The sequence below is a fragment of the Natator depressus genome, chromosome 3 (assembly GCF_965152275.1).
Source record: "Natator depressus isolate rNatDep1 chromosome 3, rNatDep2.hap1, whole genome shotgun sequence".
Taxonomy (NCBI): Eukaryota; Metazoa; Chordata; order Testudines; family Cheloniidae; genus Natator; species Natator depressus.
This window is the reverse complement of record NC_134236.1, coordinates 48,692,627-48,710,827: the sequence shown is the minus strand read 5'-3', so window position 1 is coordinate 48,710,827 and position 18,201 is coordinate 48,692,627. Positions and strand designations below refer to the sequence as shown.

General features: G+C 40.6%; 1 protein-coding gene across 4 annotated transcripts in view; it reads left to right on the top strand.

Annotated features, from left to right (window-relative positions):
* The window catches only part of COL21A1 (collagen type XXI alpha 1 chain), a 198,342-nt gene that overhangs the window by 72,506 nt on the left and 107,635 nt on the right, over positions 1 to 18,201 (top strand). For 3 of the 4 annotated variants that reach the window (XM_074947848.1, XM_074947849.1, XM_074947850.1), the window contains exons 7-9: positions 6,534 to 6,611; positions 10,566 to 10,649; positions 14,020 to 14,082. In XM_074947848.1, the coding sequence (XP_074803949.1) occupies positions 6,534 to 6,611; positions 10,566 to 10,649; positions 14,020 to 14,082 (225 nt within the window). Of the gene's footprint in view, positions 1 to 6,533; positions 6,612 to 10,563; positions 10,650 to 14,019; positions 14,083 to 18,201 lie in introns of those variants that run through there. The other variant, XM_074947851.1, reaches the window with a different exon arrangement.

The following is an 18,201-nucleotide window of genomic DNA, read 5'->3' as shown; positions in this document are numbered from 1 at the left end:
CTGGAGAGACCGAAACGGATAACTAGATAGTCAAAATTTCCATGACGTGCAAAACACAGTTTTCCATTTGTTGCCCTATTGTCCTGATGCAGTCTGGGTTGTAAGTGTCAAGAATATCGAGCTTGATAAATACCTTGGCAGCACAAACCCCTTTCAACAGCCTGTTGATCCAGGGCTAGGGGTAATTGATCTTTATTGTGCATTGAACAAAATCGCTATGATCTACATAGAAACACAAGGAGCCATCCTTCTTAAAGAACAAAATCAGGGTCCCAGTGGGAGACGTGGATGGAGAAATGAAATTTTTTGGAAGATTCTCATCAATGTGTTCTCGTAAGGCCTCAGATTTTGATACAGAATAAATCCATCTGAATAGAATTCTGGTGCCTGGCTGGAGGTTGATGGGGCAGTTGTATGGTCTATGTGGGAGTAAGATGTCAGCATTTCTTTTATCAAATACATCAGCAACATTTTGGTACTGTTGTCTCCTTGAATCTGCTGAACACAGAAGGTAGTGGACTTTTCCATTCCTCCTCTTGTTTTCTGGGCATCTGACTCTGCTAGATGCAGTTGGTGGCAATAGCTTTCCTTGAATTGTATCTCTTCCATCTTCCAAGAGATGTTTGGATCATGCACTGAGAGCCAAGAAATGCTGAGCATAATCAGGAAGTGTGGCAAGGTGATTATATTAAATTGCAGAGTTTCCTGATGGTCTTGGATTTTTGACTTGAAGGGGCACAGTTTCATGCTACCATCAATTGACTTCACTTGGTTTGGTGTGAGCGTCTTCTGCACTGGAAGTTGATGAGCCCATCATCCATAAAATTACTAGAAGCTCTGGAATCCATGAGCACAAGCTGAGTGCAGCTCACTTCAGGTCTAATCAGGATTAAGAGGTGGAGGAAGACCTGCCTTGTGGAGGGTGACAGTTTATGGCTGCCAAGATGCATGATGGCAGAAGAGGGGGCTTTTGTGGAGGACTCAATTTCTTGGTTACATCCACCCACAACCTCTCTAACAGGGCTGGACATGGTTGTTTCCAAGGTTTCCCAAGGGTCTAGATTTAAGGGGGTACTCAGTAACTAAGTCCACAATAAAATAGGGAAAGGCTGTTCTATCACCAATACTCCTTTTCCTGATCCATGAGATGCCTTTGCATCAAATCAATCTGCATACGCTCCTGTTATGGAATAATGCTTGGGGTTGGCTGGAATGGAGCAGGTCTAGGCTGGAGTTGTGACTATGTCCTCTTCTTTTCATGGCGTCGCTTAGACAGATGACTGTCGATCCAGATGCACAATTCAATACGAGTTCAGAATTGTGGAGGGTTCGACCTGGGCCAATTAATCTTTTACATTGTCATTCAGACTCTGGTGGAAATGGGAGATCTGGGCTGACCCTCTCCATGCCGTATTGGCAACCAGATGCTGAAAGTGAGCAGCATATGCCAAGAGGCTGATGGCCTTGTCTGAGAAACTGCAAGGCGGATTCAGTAGTGCGATTTAGATTGTCGATAGTTACCTAAAAGCCGTGGATGAACTCATCAAAATTAGTCAGCACTGGGCCCATCTGCTCCAGAAGCAGTGATTCTCAATCTAGGGTTTCACCAGTCAATAAATGGTTGATAAACCCAACTTTGGTCTGGTCATCAGGATACATTGTGGGACACATCCAGAACAAAAGGTGGCACTGGTTAAGAAAACTGTGGAATGTCCGGCGATTCCCATCAAATCTTTCTGGCAGTGGAACCTTTGGGCCGTGTTTCAGAAGGACCATAGCTGGTAGTACTGGAGGTACTGGAGATACTGGGATTTGTGAGCAGAGAGAGGCATTCTCCAGTTGCAGCTCGGCAAGTTGATCCTGAAGATGGTGGACCAATCATGCCAGGCAACCAGCCATGGCTTGAGCAGCAGCAGGGGCAGGCTGTCAGCACTGCTGGGAGTATCCCCAAAAGCTGGTGTGACAGGGTCAGGCCAGATGGCTACAGGAGAGTGATAGAAGGTAGATACATTAGCCCCAGATTAAGCTGGTCCCTTTTCCCTGGGTAAGGGGGGAAGGGATAGCTCAGTGGTTTGAGCATTGGTCTGCTAAACCCAGGGTTTGTGAGTTCAATCCTTGAGGGGGCCATTTAGGGATCTGGGGCAGAAATTGGGGATTGGTCCTGCTTTGAGCAGGGGGTTGGACTAGATGACCTCTTGAGGTCCCTTCCAACCCTGATATTCTATGATTCTACAATGATTCTATGAAGATAACAGGGGCAGTTTCAGAATAATCAGGAACAAGCTGGAACCAATTAAGGCAGGTAGGCTAATTAGGACACCTAGAGCCAATTAAGAAGCTACTAGAATCAATTAAGACAGGCTGGCTAATCAGGGCACCTGGTTTAAAAAGACCTCACTTCAGTTAGTGAGGGGCGTGCAGGGAGTGGGAAGTGAGAGGACGTGCTGCTGGAGGACTGAGGAGTACAAACACTATCTGGCATAAGGAGGAAGATCCTGTGGTGAGGATGAAGATGATGCTGGGGGAGACCATGGGGAAGTAGCCCAGGGAGTTGTAGCTGTCACATAGCTGTTACAGTAGATGTTGTGGACAGATGCTGTCCAGAGGGCCTTGGATTGGAATCTGAAGTAGAGGTTGGCCTGGGTTCCCCCCTTCCTCCCCCAGACTCCCTGTCTGACACAGGAGGAGTTGACCTGGTCTGTGAGACACACCAGAGGGGAAGGTCTAATTTGGAAGGGGATCTGTCCTGTCCCACCTTGTGGGTCGGGGACAATAGAGACTGCAGAGATTGTTTTCCTTTCCCCCAAGCTGGCTAGCGATAAGGTTAGCCGAGTGAATGGCAGGTTTGTGTCACTAACAAAAGGAGCCAAACTTTGTCACACTGGGAGTATCCCCAAAAGGTAGCCATGTTGAGCAGAATGGGGTGGCTCAGGCTCGGAACACTCAGGGTATGTATTGCAGTTAAAAACCCATGGCTGGCCTGTGTCAGCTGACTTGGGCTTGTGGGGTTTGGGCTGCGGGGCTATGAAATTGCAGTGTAGATGTTCGGGCTTGGATTGGAGCCCAGGTGCTGGGACCCAGTGAGGGAGAAGTGTCCCAATGCCTGGCCTCCAGCCTGAGCCCGAATGTCTACACTGCAGTATTATAGCCCCACAGCCTGAGTCAGCAGACATGGGCCAGTTGCATGTGTCTTATTGCAGTGTAGAGAAACCCTCAGACTCAGAACACTCATCACACTTTGCTTGCTGTCCCCACTTGCATTTCCCCTGTATACAAACTTAAAGCTCAGCTGTTGCTTGGCACCCATTTGTTTGTGAACATTTTAGTCTCCATTCAAATTGGGTGTGTTCCAATCCCAGTCTTGCATAAACTGACACGGTGGAGAATTTGGATTGCCTTAAAACCTATTGAATGAGAGGTGGGCGATGGCAGTACATTGGGACCCAGTGCAGAAAAGGGACCTTGGCTTTATTGCTAAAAGCTTGTTTCTGCCAACCTTACAATGCTGCCAAATGCCATAAATATCATGGGACAGCCCTGACATGCCTGCCTACTTTCCAGCTATGATCTCACAAATGTAGCTGGGCTGCAAGTACGGAGCAGGGTTTTTCTAACAACCATCTAGGCTTCCACAATTCTGGTTCTGGTCCATGACTGGGACTTGTAACTGCCATGGCAATGCAGATAATAATAATTAATAATAAACTTGATAGCTGTGCCCTTCCTCATGCTGAGAAGACCAACTGACGGAAGGGGAAGGTGGTTGCTAGTTGAAACAGCTGAGATGTTAAATTAGTGTAATGACAGTTGCCCTTCAAAATTGGGAACCATTTATCTAAAGAAAGGGTGCCTGATCTCTTCTTGATACTTTCACATAATTTCCACTAATGTCAGAGGAATTACTTGTGCGTATTGAGGAGAGAATAAAAGTTGCAAGCAGCTACTGTCCCATCATTGGGTTACAGGAAGCATAAAGCACATAATATATGAAATTATGTCGCTGCTGTGCTGCCTTTATCATGCTTGCAACTTGTCAATGTTGTGTTCTAGTCTGCCAAAATAAAATATGGAAAAGCCTGTAAGTATTTTTGATCTATTTAAGGAACAAAAAACACCTTTTTTCAATAGCTATGTGCTACCACAAAAAAGTAAGCAAAATTTCAGCTTTATAAGTAATTGCTGGCAATAAAACTACAGTATATAAAGCGTTCCAGATGTTTGCTAAATAAATTAAATCCAGTTGTTAATTTCTTATGATTTCCTGATTTATAACTGTGTGGTACAAGACATTACTAATTAGACTGAGAATAATAGCGGCAACTCTGGGAAATATTGAGTTATTTACATTTAGATTAATTTTTTTTGTTTCTTTGAAAGATATATTTTCTTTTGTTTTCTCTCAGCTGTTTATATTAAAAGATGTAACAAGTTAAACAGTCAGACTTTTTAAAGATTTATTACGTTTTTCATCATCAGGGTGCTTGAACATGCACAGAGATTAAAGCAGAATGTTACAGGGTTCCCACTCACTGCTAGTGTGCCTCCTTGCGTCTAGATCTGGGAACGTAGCTCTTGCTGCATGGGTACCCCCTTGCTGCTCATTGCTCACACTGCAACAGTCTCTCTTGTGATAACTCTGCCTTCTGGCCAGGTTCCCATTTAGTCCTTGCCTTTAAGGATTACAAAGTCCAGGAAGACATCTATCCAAATGCCATCACTGGAAAGGTGTTCAGCCCCTCCTTGGGCTCTGTGCTACTATTGCACTGGCTGGCAGGGGAATCCAGGCCCATCCGCTACACCAGGTTCCAGCCCAGGGACACTATAACCAGCAATCCAGGTCCTCAGTCCCTGCCCCTGTTGCTGTTTCCCTGGGCTTCTTCTGACAAAACCTCCCTGTCTTCTGTTTCCTGGTTCTGGGTTTCCACTGGAGCTTACTCTATTCCCCATGACTACTTCACTCCTTCTAGCCTCTTGCCAGACTCCTTACTCCAGGACAGGCTCAGAGTCCTTACTCTCCTCCTGTACTTCCTCCTTGTCCCTGGTGACCTCCCTCATCCCAGGGAGTTATGGAAGACTTTCCCCTGCAGCCCCATTATACTCTCAGTTTCTTGGCTTTGTGTTGGCCCAGCCCTTTCATAGGTGGTTTATAGTGCTGGTTCAGCAGGGCTTCACTTTCACTTCACCATGGCCCTCCTTCTGTGAGGTGACACCAGCTGACCTAATTGGCCTCTCGAGCCCTAATTAACCCTATTGAGGCTGGTGTGGCGCCACACCCCATCACAAATAAATTGTCTGGTTTTTAGACCTTCAGTAGTTCTCTGTCTGGGTATCCTGCATTTTACTTATTTTCAAGAATGCTTGAGACCGCTTTTTTATAATCTCTTAAACAAATTTTAGGCAACTGGATGATCCGTCTGTGAGTCAGTGTTCCCAATGAGATTTTGTTCGTGCTGTAAAATGGTTCTCTCCAAGAAAGACTGGATTGTGTTGCAGATTTCTTGTAGAATCTCAGACATTTATTTTTACTGGAATTAGAGATGGAAGAGATATACAAGGTCATCTAATCCATCCTTCTTGACAAATCAGCATTATTCCCTACATTACATTTGAATAGCCATGTGCAATCTAATTTTTAAAATAGCTTCAGGAATGGGGATTCAACCACTTTCTTAAGAAGGCTGTTCCTTCGTTAATAAATGACACTGCCAGGAAATTTTGCCTGAAATTAAGAAAAGATTTAGGAATGTGGAATTGTGTGAGACCCACTGCCTGAGATATTTAAAAGTAGCCTGGAAGAAGCACTAGAAAATATACAGTAGGGAACAATTTTGCACTGCCAAAAAGATGGTCTTTATGACCTAAATGTTTTTTGTTTTCCATCAGCAATTACTGAGATTCTGTTTCTCAACATCATGACACATCTTGTTCTACAGTAATAGTCAGTTTGGTGGAACATTACTATATTAAAATCTATTATGAAAGACTAGAAGCTCCCATTAAATGGTGCATTTCATTTTTTATTGACAATGTATTCTGAAAGCCTCTACTGAAAGAAGCCTATTGGATCTGAATCAGAAGTATGGGAAGGGAGGCCGATTTCACAATAATCTAGATATTATGGATACTGGTACTGCACAGAGATAGAATAAAGGAAAGATTTACCATAAACAATTTAGTATATTGTACTGTGCATTCCTCATCCACGGCCAAAGATTGGGGCCAGTGATTTCTACTGTTTTGAAAATAAATGAGATTGTTTTTTCCATAAGTAGTCCTGTTGCTTTTACCCATGAAATGTCAAAGTAATGCACTCATTAGTCAGTGGGAGCAGTGTGGCTAAAATGCTATCACTAACTACATTCGGTCATTGTCTGACAACCTTACGTGACTTCAAATAGGTTTAAAGATTTTTTGTTTGTTTATATTATCAACTAAGACCATTTAAGGGAGACTGTATTTTAAATTCATTGATGTAATCTCAAATGATTAACATTTAATTTCTCCCGAACAATGTATTTGGCTTTGAATTATAGTTTGATGTCCAGAAACTAAGAATCTACTGTGACCCAGAACAAAACAACCGAGAAACAGCTTGTGAAATCCCGGGATTTGTGAGTATGATTGATGAACTTTCAAGGATTGTTTGACATTTTATCCAAATAACTTAATACAGGGGCTGTCTTAATAATGAGCTCTTAAAATAAACATTCCTGCATTTATTCAACTACTGTAAACAAATTCCTTCTGGAATTTGAGGAACTAATTCTATAATGTTCAAACAGGTAACAGCTACATGTCTGTCATCTAGCAACCTAGTTTTAGAACAAACATATTTTACAAGACTTTTGTATTTCCTAGAAAGACATCCTTAAAGAGGTCTTAAAAAATTATTACTTACTAGAAGGTGCAAATGGGAAATCAGTACAAAATGAACTCTAAATCTTGTGTGACAAATGCTTTGAGATACTAAGTGCCTTGATTCTATTGATGTAAGATCTATCTACTTTAAGTGCAAAGTATTTTTATTACTACACTCATCAGTAAATCCCCTAATCTCTAAAATCTATTATCTGTTCAACAGAACTGTTTCTAGCTTTTTAAATTAGAATTTCCTGTCAAAAGTATCCCCACTGAAGTTGGTGGCAAAATTCCAATTGACTTCAATAAGGCCTGGATTTCATCCAACGTGTTTTGGATGAGACAAAACTGAAGTCCTAATCAGTTCATGTCCAGGTTCATGGAGCTGAAGAGTGACCTAAAAGTGGCCCTGTCCTTACTTGGTTTGTTGGAGTTCATTCTATATTGAAATGTTAGTTGTTCGTAGAATGGTGCAGGGAAGTCTAAACCACATGGGACCAAATGTTGTAAAGAGTTCAGCTCCTATTTCAGAACCTAACTAACAGCTTGATTTACAGAACTGTGCAGTGTCTAGTAGCTGCCACTGTGATGCTTATGGTCAGTTTTTTGAAAGAGCTCAACTCCTACTTAGACACCAAATAAGTAGTTACGTTTTCAAAAGAGCTCAGCTTATTAGATACTGAGCTGTTTGGCAAGCCTGGCCATAGGAACTGATAGATTTTAAAGAGCTATACATCCAGCTCTTGTTTAGGCTCTTAAATGGGAGTTGAGCTTCAAAGCCTACGATAAATTTAAACTTATTGGATATAATTCTCTCTATATAAAGCTTTGTCAACTTGATTGCAGGATTGCATCATCTTGATATTTATAAATTGGTAATGGGATTCAGAAAATAAACAAATGCAAACCCACTACATTCTGCATGATCAAATCCAGACAAAAAGATCCCTTTTTGCCAGTTTGGTTTCACTTGTTTTTTCATAAATGAAATTTATGTATCACTGTGAAAATCTGAAGGTGCAGTGACATGTCAAAGGGTGCATAGCACTGTGGCCATAGCACTTTGGATTCTGGTTGTGTCAGAGTTTGTAAGCTAAACATGGTTTTGCTTGGTCAGCACTTGCATGAGGATCCTACTAAAGGTAATAGTGTGGTAATTCATTCCTGATGTGCTAGGAGATTTCAGAATGTATCATTCTGTGCTATTACAGATACCAGAAACCTCATTGCAATAATACAACCCATGGGCTAGTGTGTGGCTGCGTCCTACACAGGCCAAAAGGAAGGAAGGGAAAATAAGTCAATCCTCTCCACACCCTTGCATGGCCACACAGAATTTACCCAGATCTTGAGTTAGGAGATGAAGAGGGCAGGGACTTGACACCTGCTATTTGGGAACTGGTTATAAGAAATTATATTTCCCTTTACAAATATTGTGACATTCTTAAACTGTTTCTTTTCATTTCAGAATGGAGAGGTAAGCTCAATCATAAACCACTCAAACTCAATTTAAGGTAGTATTTACTTTTTTATAAACTGAGTATTATGCCATCAGCTGGTAATGTGTAGTTGGTTTCAAGAGATGGAAAGTGGTTTACAAAAAACTAAAAGCAATGGAATTCAGTTAATCAAAACTGTATCGTCAATGGGCAAACATTTTCAATTTGGGTGTTTAAAGTAAAACATCTAGTTCTAAATCCACATGTGGGCACTGGAATAAGTGGCCTGATTTTTGGAGGTTCTGAGAACTAGTGGCTCCTATTGGCTTCAGTTCAATTCCAGTTGTTTTTGACACAAACTAGACTTTTATATTACATAAGTGAAAACTATCAATTTCACTCTGAGAGAATATTCTACTAGGAGCCCTCTACTAGGAACCTTTAAAAGTCCGTGTTACACAACACCTTACAGATTAAGGTGCAATATATTATTTGGAATGTGTAAATAATAAATGCTAAATACAATACAAAGCCTACTCTTGCATAGCTCAGAATGCAAACCCCACAACCTCAATGTTGGGAGGGAGCTTTGTCTGGACTGGCAGAAGAAAGCTTATTGGCTCCCTTTCCCCCCTCCCTCAGGGGCTGGGAAGAGGCTAGCCAGGAGGAGAGGGAAAGGCATCGCCTGATCGGGGGCTGGGTTTGACCTCCAGCTTGAGCCCCCTCTCATGCCCAAGCAGCTCAGGGACCTGTTAGGGGTAATTCAGGTTCAAATTGTTATGATACAGCAGGTGGCAGGCATCCAGTACAGGTACTTATCCCATAGGGGGTTCAGTTCTCTCATAAACTGGGGTTGGAAGTGGGCTTAGGGGAAGGAATCCCTTAAAGAATCTAGGGAATGGGAATTGGGCTCCTAATATCTGGTACAGTGAGGAGGCAACCGCTTCTCCCCAGCTCCTTAACCTTGCTCCTCCTGCAAGGGGAGGGTGGTGAGGTCCCAGCAATGGGCAGAAACCAGCTGTGGAGGGGTCATGGCTGATGGCAGTGCTCCACCAGGTTGAAATGGTTAAGGAAGAATCATGATGTGCATTGTACGTGTTTTTGCCAGATAGTTCCCAGGTATGTTAAGTCAATAAAGTTGTGGTCTAATTAAACCACAACCCTTGCATCATGTCTTTCTTCCTGTGTGTATGGGACAATCTAAATCTTCAGGTTTTATGTAACATCATTTGAGCATTTACTCTATGGGAAGCCAGATATGTTGTGTATTTTTTGTAATGAATTTGTTTTTTGTGTAAGGAATAATGGGCCTATTTTTCATTCAACTGAAACTAATTTTAAATGTTGTAAATCAACTTACTTCTTTGGGGTTACTTCTGATTTTTATTCGTAGACATCAGGGGAGACTCAGGCCCAGTATTTTTAGGAAAAAGTATGTTTTATAAGTCAAGGGGTATTTTCTGCAACCCTTATTGCATGCACCCATGATTACTTGTGTGCACTAGTGTAGTCACCATAGTTCATAGATCACAAAATCTGGTCAATGTGATGCATATTTTGAATGTTGATTACTGAAAATACTCTGAAGATCACTATGAGATTGTTCTTAAATTTTATGAGGATGTAGATATAAATAGTCTTGTCTATAAATGGAAAAGGGAAAAAATATCAGCAGAGATGTCTGGAATGAAGCCATCACTATTTCATAACATAAACTTGGCTGATCTTCAGCATCAGATATCTGAGCAATTATTAGATGTTCCAGATGAAGTACTTTGATGTATCATAAATGAAAGCCACAGTGGTGACATGTAAAATTATTTAACAGATTTTTTACTAATCTTTAATGATTCATGTAACTGGTGATTGGGATCTTTCTGAATGATTTAAAAATGGAAGACAGACTTCATTCATTAACTAATTTATTCCCAAAGAATAATTTGACCAGCTCTATTTGTAGCTATAATTTCTTCAAAAAAGAACACACTTTAACTACAGTAGAAATCTGTTTTTTTCGAATGGTCTAAGAGCTATCAGAGTTTTGGAGAGGTGGAACAAAAATTCATGGCTGCAAAGTTGCTCAGGGACATGACTGGTATACATTTAGGCAGGAGTTCTGATTAAACAAATGTTAAATAACTCAGAGCTGTGCTATATATGAAATAAAAATAAAGTCAGTCCTATATTTTGTCATGTTAATGCAGTTAATTGTAATATATTGATTTATGGTTTTCCATGTATGTTGATGATCATTTTTATTTTTGGTAGTGTATGAATGGCCCTAGTGATGTAGGCTCCACGCCTGCTCCTTGTATATGTCCTCCAGGAAAACAAGGGCCTCCAGGCCCAAAAGTGAGTAGGGTTTTCTTTAATTTTCTAATTTTTAAAATCTACTTTTCAGTGGTGCTTTTACCTTCTATGTTATAAGGTCATTGTGTAAGGAAGAAGCCACACTGAGCCTAATTCTGCTCCCATTGAAGCCAATGGGAGTTGCTGGTGGTTGCGAACTTGCAAGATCAGACTCTGACAGATGCAATTAATTAGCTACTGGTTCCATAACTCCTGATAAGCTAAATGTCATTTAAATTTTTTAAGAAAATTAGTTGTTCATTTACATTCAAATTTCATAGTTACTCTCCAGTAAATAACTTCACCCCCCTTACGATCATTGTCTAATAATGAAATCCTAACATGGTTTGACATGGAAAAATCTGATCCTGGAGAGATGACAATTTCTCAACTTTTCTTAATTTGCAATTCATATTTAAAAATCTACTGGGGGCTGCTTTGGGTTTAGTTGACCTTTATAGCCTCTGAGCAGTGGTGAAGCAGTGGTGAAGTGCATGTTGCATCAACCACTAGTGGCTGGTCCACACTGAAGAGAACAGCTAGCAGTTACTCCATTACCTCAAGTGTATGGGCATTTCAGCTGATGATCCATTTCAGGAGTTGTTATAGTTTCACGTGATAGAATTTCTTGTTTTTTCTTTGCATTTTTAAACAAAACCTAGGGAAGTACTTACAAGAACGGTAAAGCACTCAAAAGTTAGGAAATGACAGAATTAGGTGGCCCAGGCAATCTTAATTAGGCCCCCTAGTGGCTATGCAAGCTTGAATTGCATGACCATATACTATCTGTTCTAGCAGGAACCCTGCTTCATTCAGTGCACAACTGGATAGCGCATGAGGCGGAGGACTGCAAGAAGAGAAAGGAATTTTGCATTAGGACCCAGTACAATGAGGTCCTAATTAGGTCCCAGTACAGTGTGATTTTGTTCCTGGCTGTGTCACAGATTTCCCATGTCATGCTGGACAAGATTATCCTAACATCTGGACACAAGGAAGCTGAATTAAGATTGCACAGGCAACTTTAATTATAGCTAGAGCCCTACCAAACTCATGGTCTATTTTGGTCAATTTCACAGTTATAGGATGTTAAAAATTGTAATTTTCATGATTTCAGCTTTTTAAATCTGAAATTTCACAGTGTTATAATTGTAGGGGTCCTGACCCAAAAAGGAGTGGGGGGGGTTGCAAGGTTATTGTAGGGGGTGCTTGCGATACTGATACCCTTACTTTTGCGCTGCTGCTGGCAGTAGCACGGCCTTCAGAGCTGAGCAGCTGGAGAGCAGCGGCTGCTGTCCAAGAGCCCAGCTCTGAAGGCAGAGCTGCCGCCAGCAGCAGCACAGAAGGATGGCATGGTATTGCCACCCTTACTTCCGCGCTGCTGCCTGCAGAGCTGGGCCCTCAGTTAGCAGTCACCACTCTCCGGCTGCCCAATTCTGAAGGCAGCAGCGCAGAATTAAGGGTGGCATGGTATGGTATTGTCCCTTACTTCTGCGCTGCTGCTGGTGGGGTGCTGCCTTCTGAGCTGTATGCCTGGCCATCAGCCACTGCTCTCCAGCCACCCAGCTCTGAAGTCAGCACAGAAGTAAGGGTGGCCATACCATGACCCTCTAAAATAATCTTGTGATTCCCGCCCCCTGCAACTCCCTTTTGGGTTAGGACTACCGGTTTGAGAAAGGTGGTGTCCCCTGTGAAATCTGTATAGTATAGGGTAAAAGCACACAAAGGACCAGATTTCATGGGGAGAGACTAGATTTCACAGTCCGCGATATGTTTTCAATGGCCGTGAATTTGGTAGGGCCCTAATTATAGCATGTCCTAACTTTTGAGTGCTGGACTTTACCACCTTAACATTATTTTAATATTTTTTTATTTGTAATCTGAATATGCAGTAGTACCAAATAATTAGTGGCTTGTTATTTAAGACACTTTTTGCAACCCTCTAAATTTTTATATGGCTGTTTCTAAATCCAGTTGTTTTCAATCCATTGTCTATTATGTTACCTAATAACATTAGATGCTCTTTACAAAAAAGCAATTTTTTTTTTGGTGGTATAACCACTAAGACCAAAATTAGTCATTTAAATCTGCATTAGGCACCTAAATGAAAGTGGCCTAATTTTCTAAGGAGCTGAGGATCTGGAATTCCCAGTGGAGTCTGTTGCCCTTAGTTCAGCACCTCTCAGTGTCAGACCACTTTTACTTAGGTCCCTAAATGTAGATTTAGTTGACTAACTTCAGAATCTCAGTTTTGAAATATTTTTCAAAGGTGTACTTACATACTGTGACTTTGTATAAATGACATTATTGTGGGATTCTATATTCTTTGTCACTGAATTCAATATTAATCTTGCTCAATTTACATGTTGTCAAATGACTTCTCACATTTCCAGTTCAAACTAGGCTTTAAGACTCAATCTGTGATCTTCCTCTTCCTGTATCATCAGGAATTTACCTGGTAATTTTGCTGACAATGTGTGTGGCTGAACACAATCTGGTTTACTATTCCAGAACTGCATGTGCTATAGTAATAGTAAACTGTTTGGAACCAAATCTTTGTCCTTTTTAAAGTCAATGGGAATTTTGCCATTGATGTTTGAGACAAAGGACCAGGATCAGATCCTTTGTTGGTAAATTAAACCGAGAGCGTTCAAATACAGTGAGCTAATATATTGAGTAAGAATATTTTTGGTGGTTTTGCTTTGTGATCATAAAGATGGTCTAGTTATCTTTGGGAAACTGCAGTTTTCTTTTGCTTTTTTTATGGGCCTGATCCAAACCGCATTAAAATAGTTGGAAAGACTCCCACTGACTTCTGTAGGCATTGGCTAAAGCTCTAAGAGGGGTTACAAAGGATAAGCACCTTGAGGCAGTAGCTGTTGATTAAAAGGTTTTAACCATGTCCATCTTGGCTGTTTCACTTTAATTAGAGCCAAACTCAATAAAAATCTGGCATCAGGATAATCCTTGGTAGAGACCTACAGACAGATGAAGTTTGGTTCAGGGTGGTATTGACTAACATATTTTATAGAGTTTTTTTATTTGTTTTTATTTCTACTGTTTTCTTTTTCATGTTCTATAACATCCTAAATATGGGATATTATGGGCTATCCTTAGGGCCCAATCTTCCAAGCCCTACATAAGAAGTCAGTGGGAGTTTTCCCATAGAGGGATTACAGGATCAAGCCCTTTGTATTATAGCAATTACTCTTCCAAAAAAATTATCTGGGCTTACAGCCAATGTTCTGTGGAACGATATTCCTTGAAGGCCCGAGTTCCTGAAGCTCAGAAATATGCTTGGATAAAAGTTACTTTCAACTAATTGTAAACTTCTCTTTCATATTTCTTTGTGCTCTAATGTATAACTTCTTTACAGGGAGACCCTGGACAACCTGGGAATCATGGTTATCCTGGACAGCCTGGTCCAGATGGTAAGCCTGTGAGTACTAAAAACTTAGTCATATAAAGTACTGTAAATGCAAAACTAACGGTAAAGGAAAAAATCTTTAATATGTCGTGTTCTACAGCATTGTGAATTATAGGCTAAGATGCATCAGAATTTAACAATTCTATGAACATTTTGATTGTTAGATTAAAAGCCATCGAAATGATAGCATGAAACTAAAGACTTGCCTGAATGAAAACCCAGGATAGGAACATCCCTAAATTTGTGGGACATTTGAATCTGAAGTTCAAATCTTAAACTGATCTCTTCATGTGACATGCATGGATACAATGGCTTAAAGCAACAACCCAATAAGGAGTTTACTTTTTTCTCAGTGTCAATATGACCCTTATATTGTGCTCAAAAATGTTTAGGGTTTCTTGTGCAAGAGTGTCCCAGAATTAGAATTTAAAATAGTACTCTGCTTTGAAATACAGATGACTGAAAAATACTGTATATTCCCACACACTGCAGTTTGTTTTTTAATTTACTATTGTTCGTTTATGAATGTATGGTTTATTAAAAGAGTAGGTGAATGACAGGTGTTCATATAATGAAAATGTCAAATTTGGTGATGGTTTGGTTTTTAGTTTTAGAATTGTTTTTAAATTGTATTAAAAATCCCCAAATAGTAAAGTACGCTTAGGTTCCATAAAAGAAATTAGGACTCTGATGGAAGTGGAAGCTTCTGAGAAGTTGACACCCAACATCTTAATGCTCAGTAAATGTGTGGTGTTTACAGTTCATAGGTTTCATTTTGTGTTCCTGAGCCACTGGTGTGTGTGCCTCAGGTGTATTGGGAGGATAAAGGTGAAAGATTCAGAGACTTCGACCACCCAAATTCCTGGCCTAAGAGTGTAGACCCCAATGTGGCTTCTTAGAGTTTGTTGTAAAAAATGCAAAAGACAGTGGAGGGCATTAAAAATAGTTTAATTTTGAAAAGAGAATAATTTATCTGGCAGCTACTACGACCTGAAAAAATAATTCTAGTGAAAGAAATGGAAGAAATCTGTGATATACATGTGTACGCCCGCACGCATTCCGATGTGCACATACACACAGACACCTATATTAGGGGTTGTTAATCTTCAATAATGTTTACCCTTTTGTTTTTACTGGGGAGGAGTAAATGATCAGCTCTAAATGGATCCTTGGACATTAGGAAAGACTTGTTGATGCACATCACTAGCAACATACATATCTTAATATGAATAATGATCAAACTGGAAGTGCAAACCACTCAAACAGGACATGGAAGATGATGGTGAAGGGCAGAGGTTATCTGGAATAAGTCTTCAGTTTTCAGTATAAATGGGTTGTCCTTTGGAAACTAATATTGTAGGATGAAAACTGATGAAGAATACAAGCTAAGAATAAGGCTATACTGCAATGTATTGAGTTTGCAGAAAATGTCTAGTGGGGGTACCACAGATCCAGTCTTATTTAAAATCTTCCTTGTTGATGTGGTAGAGGAGGAAATATCATGTTCACAGCATTTTCAGGTGGTACAAGTTTGAAGGAGTTGCAGACATCATTAAGGATGAAGATAAAAAGGGGACTTCAGAAAGATGGGCAAAAAAGGGGTGGAGGAAGTTGGCTGCAGAGAAGGCTAATACAGTTTAAGCAGTGGCACCATGCTATGGAGATAATGTTCTACAGTTTTGGTGAGACTGCAGCAGGAATATTTTGTTAAATTTCCACTGTATTATCAGAAATGGACAAACTGGAGAGAAATAAGAGATGAGCAGTGAAGAACTAGACTGAGGCTTTCAGCTCAGCTCTGTATGAGAGTCACTATGTAGCTGTGCCACCCCAGGAGAAGAACCATGAAGAACCTGTGATTCAGAGTCACAACTCCTCTCCAAATTCCCTCTTGTCCTGGGAAACTGAGGGGCAAGTATTGCAAAAAATCCTTTACAAGTGAGAGTCCTAGTTGTGTTTAAGGGCGATACAGTTGGGTCCTTAAGGTTCAAATAATTTACCATAAATGATTGGGAAAAGGGGGTGAAAAGTGAGGTAGCAAAGTTTGCAGCTGGTACAAAATTACTCAAGATTGTTAAGTCCAAAGCTGACTGAGAAGAGTTACACAGGGATTTCACAAAACTGAATGACGGTGTGACAAAATGGGAGATGAATTTCAATGCTGATAAATGTAAAGTAATGCACATTGGAAAACATAATCCCAGCTATACATACAAAATGATGAGGTATAAATTAGCTGTTACCGCTCAAGAAAGAGATCTTGGCATCTTTGTGGATAGTTCTCTGAAAATATTTGCTTAATGTGCAGCAGCAGTCAAAAAAGCTAACAATGTTAGGAACCATTAGGAAAGGGATAGATATTAAGTCAGAAAATATCATAATGCTACTATATAAATCCATGATATGACCACACCTTGAATACTGTGTGCTGTTCTGGTTCTCCCATCTCAAAAATTATATATAAGAATTGAAAAAAGTGAAGGGAAAGTCAACACAAATGATTAGGGGTATGGAACAGCTTCCATATGAGGAGAAATTAAAAAGTCTGGGACTGTCCAGCTTAGAAAAGAGATGACTAAGGGAGGGATATGATAGAAGCCTATAAAATCATGACTGGTATGGAGAAAGTGAATAGAGAAGTGTCATTTACTCTTTCACATAACACAAGAACTATTAGTCACCCAATGAAATTAATAGGCAGCAGATTTAAAACACACATAAGGAAGTACTTCTTCACACACAGTCAGCCCGTGGAACTCATTGCCAGGGGATGTTGTGAAGACAAAAAATTAAACTGGAGTAAAAAAAATTAGGTAAATTCATGGAGGATAGGTCCATTAATGGCGATAAGCTAAGGTAGTCACGGATGCCTCCACATGTGCTGGGGCTCCCTAAACCTTCAACTGTCCAAAGCTGGGACTGGAAAACAGGGGATGGATCACTCGAAATTGCCCTGTTGTGTTCATTGTCTCTGAAGCATCTGGCACTGGCCGCTGTCAGAGACAGGATACTGGGCTAGATGGACCATTGGGCTGATCTAGTATGGACGTTCTTATGGTGTTATGTACCAGGTAACTAGAGATGGGCTGAAACCAAAATTCTGATAAGAATAACTCAGATTTTGGCGAAGTCTGTATTTGGGTCCAAACTTTGCAGTTCTTCTTATTTTTTTCATGTATATTTTGATCAATTTGCTTTAAAAAAGTTCTGCAAATTCTTCAAAAGATTTCCACAGATTTTGGTATATCTCCTACAAGTTTCCTGGGCTCTCATTAAGTGATGTGGCCTTGGTCTTTATTACTTTTCATAAAACATTTAAAGTTCTGTGTTTAGTAAGAGCTTTAAATACCGATAGTAGTACATTTAGTTTCTGTGTGTTGAAAGAATGAGATTAATACTTGTTTGGAACTGTAAAGCTTATTCATTTTGCAATTTACATAGAGAAAGCTCTGTGCTGCACTTTATAAAATGTCCACTGATCTGAAGTCCAGGACTTGGTATATTAAGTCCTGGAGCAATGTTAAAATAGCGCTGATGATCCAAGGGACCACTGACAAAATTTCAGTATCTTAAAAAGCTGAGATTCTTATCTTTCATATGTTCTGTAATTCTAAACATGTTTTATGTTGGATATCTCTTCCTGATTCTCAGAATTCTGGCAGTGCATTTGGGGGCAGGGATAGCTCAGTGGTTTGAGCATTGGCCTGCTGAACCCAGGGTTATGAGCTCAATCCTTGAGGAGGCCATTTAGGGATCTGGTCCAAAACATTGGGGATTGGCCCTGCTTTGAGCAGGGGGTTGGACTAGGTCACTTCCTGAGATCACTTCCAACCCCTATATTCTATGATTGTATGAATTACCACCAGATTGCAATGGCTATTATTCTGAAAGCTGTTAGAGCTAGAATTAATACTTACACTCTTTGAAAGGTGAGAATCCTAGCTTTTGAATGGTCTAAAGCAGAGGTGGGCAAACTACGGCCTGGGGGCCACATCCAGCTCTCCAGACATTTTAATCCGGCCCTCGAGCTCCTGCCAGGAAGTAGGGTCTGGGGCTTGCCCTGCTCCGGTGCTCCAGCCAGGGAATGGGATTGGGGTCTTGCCCCATTCTGCACGGCTCCCGGAAGTAGCA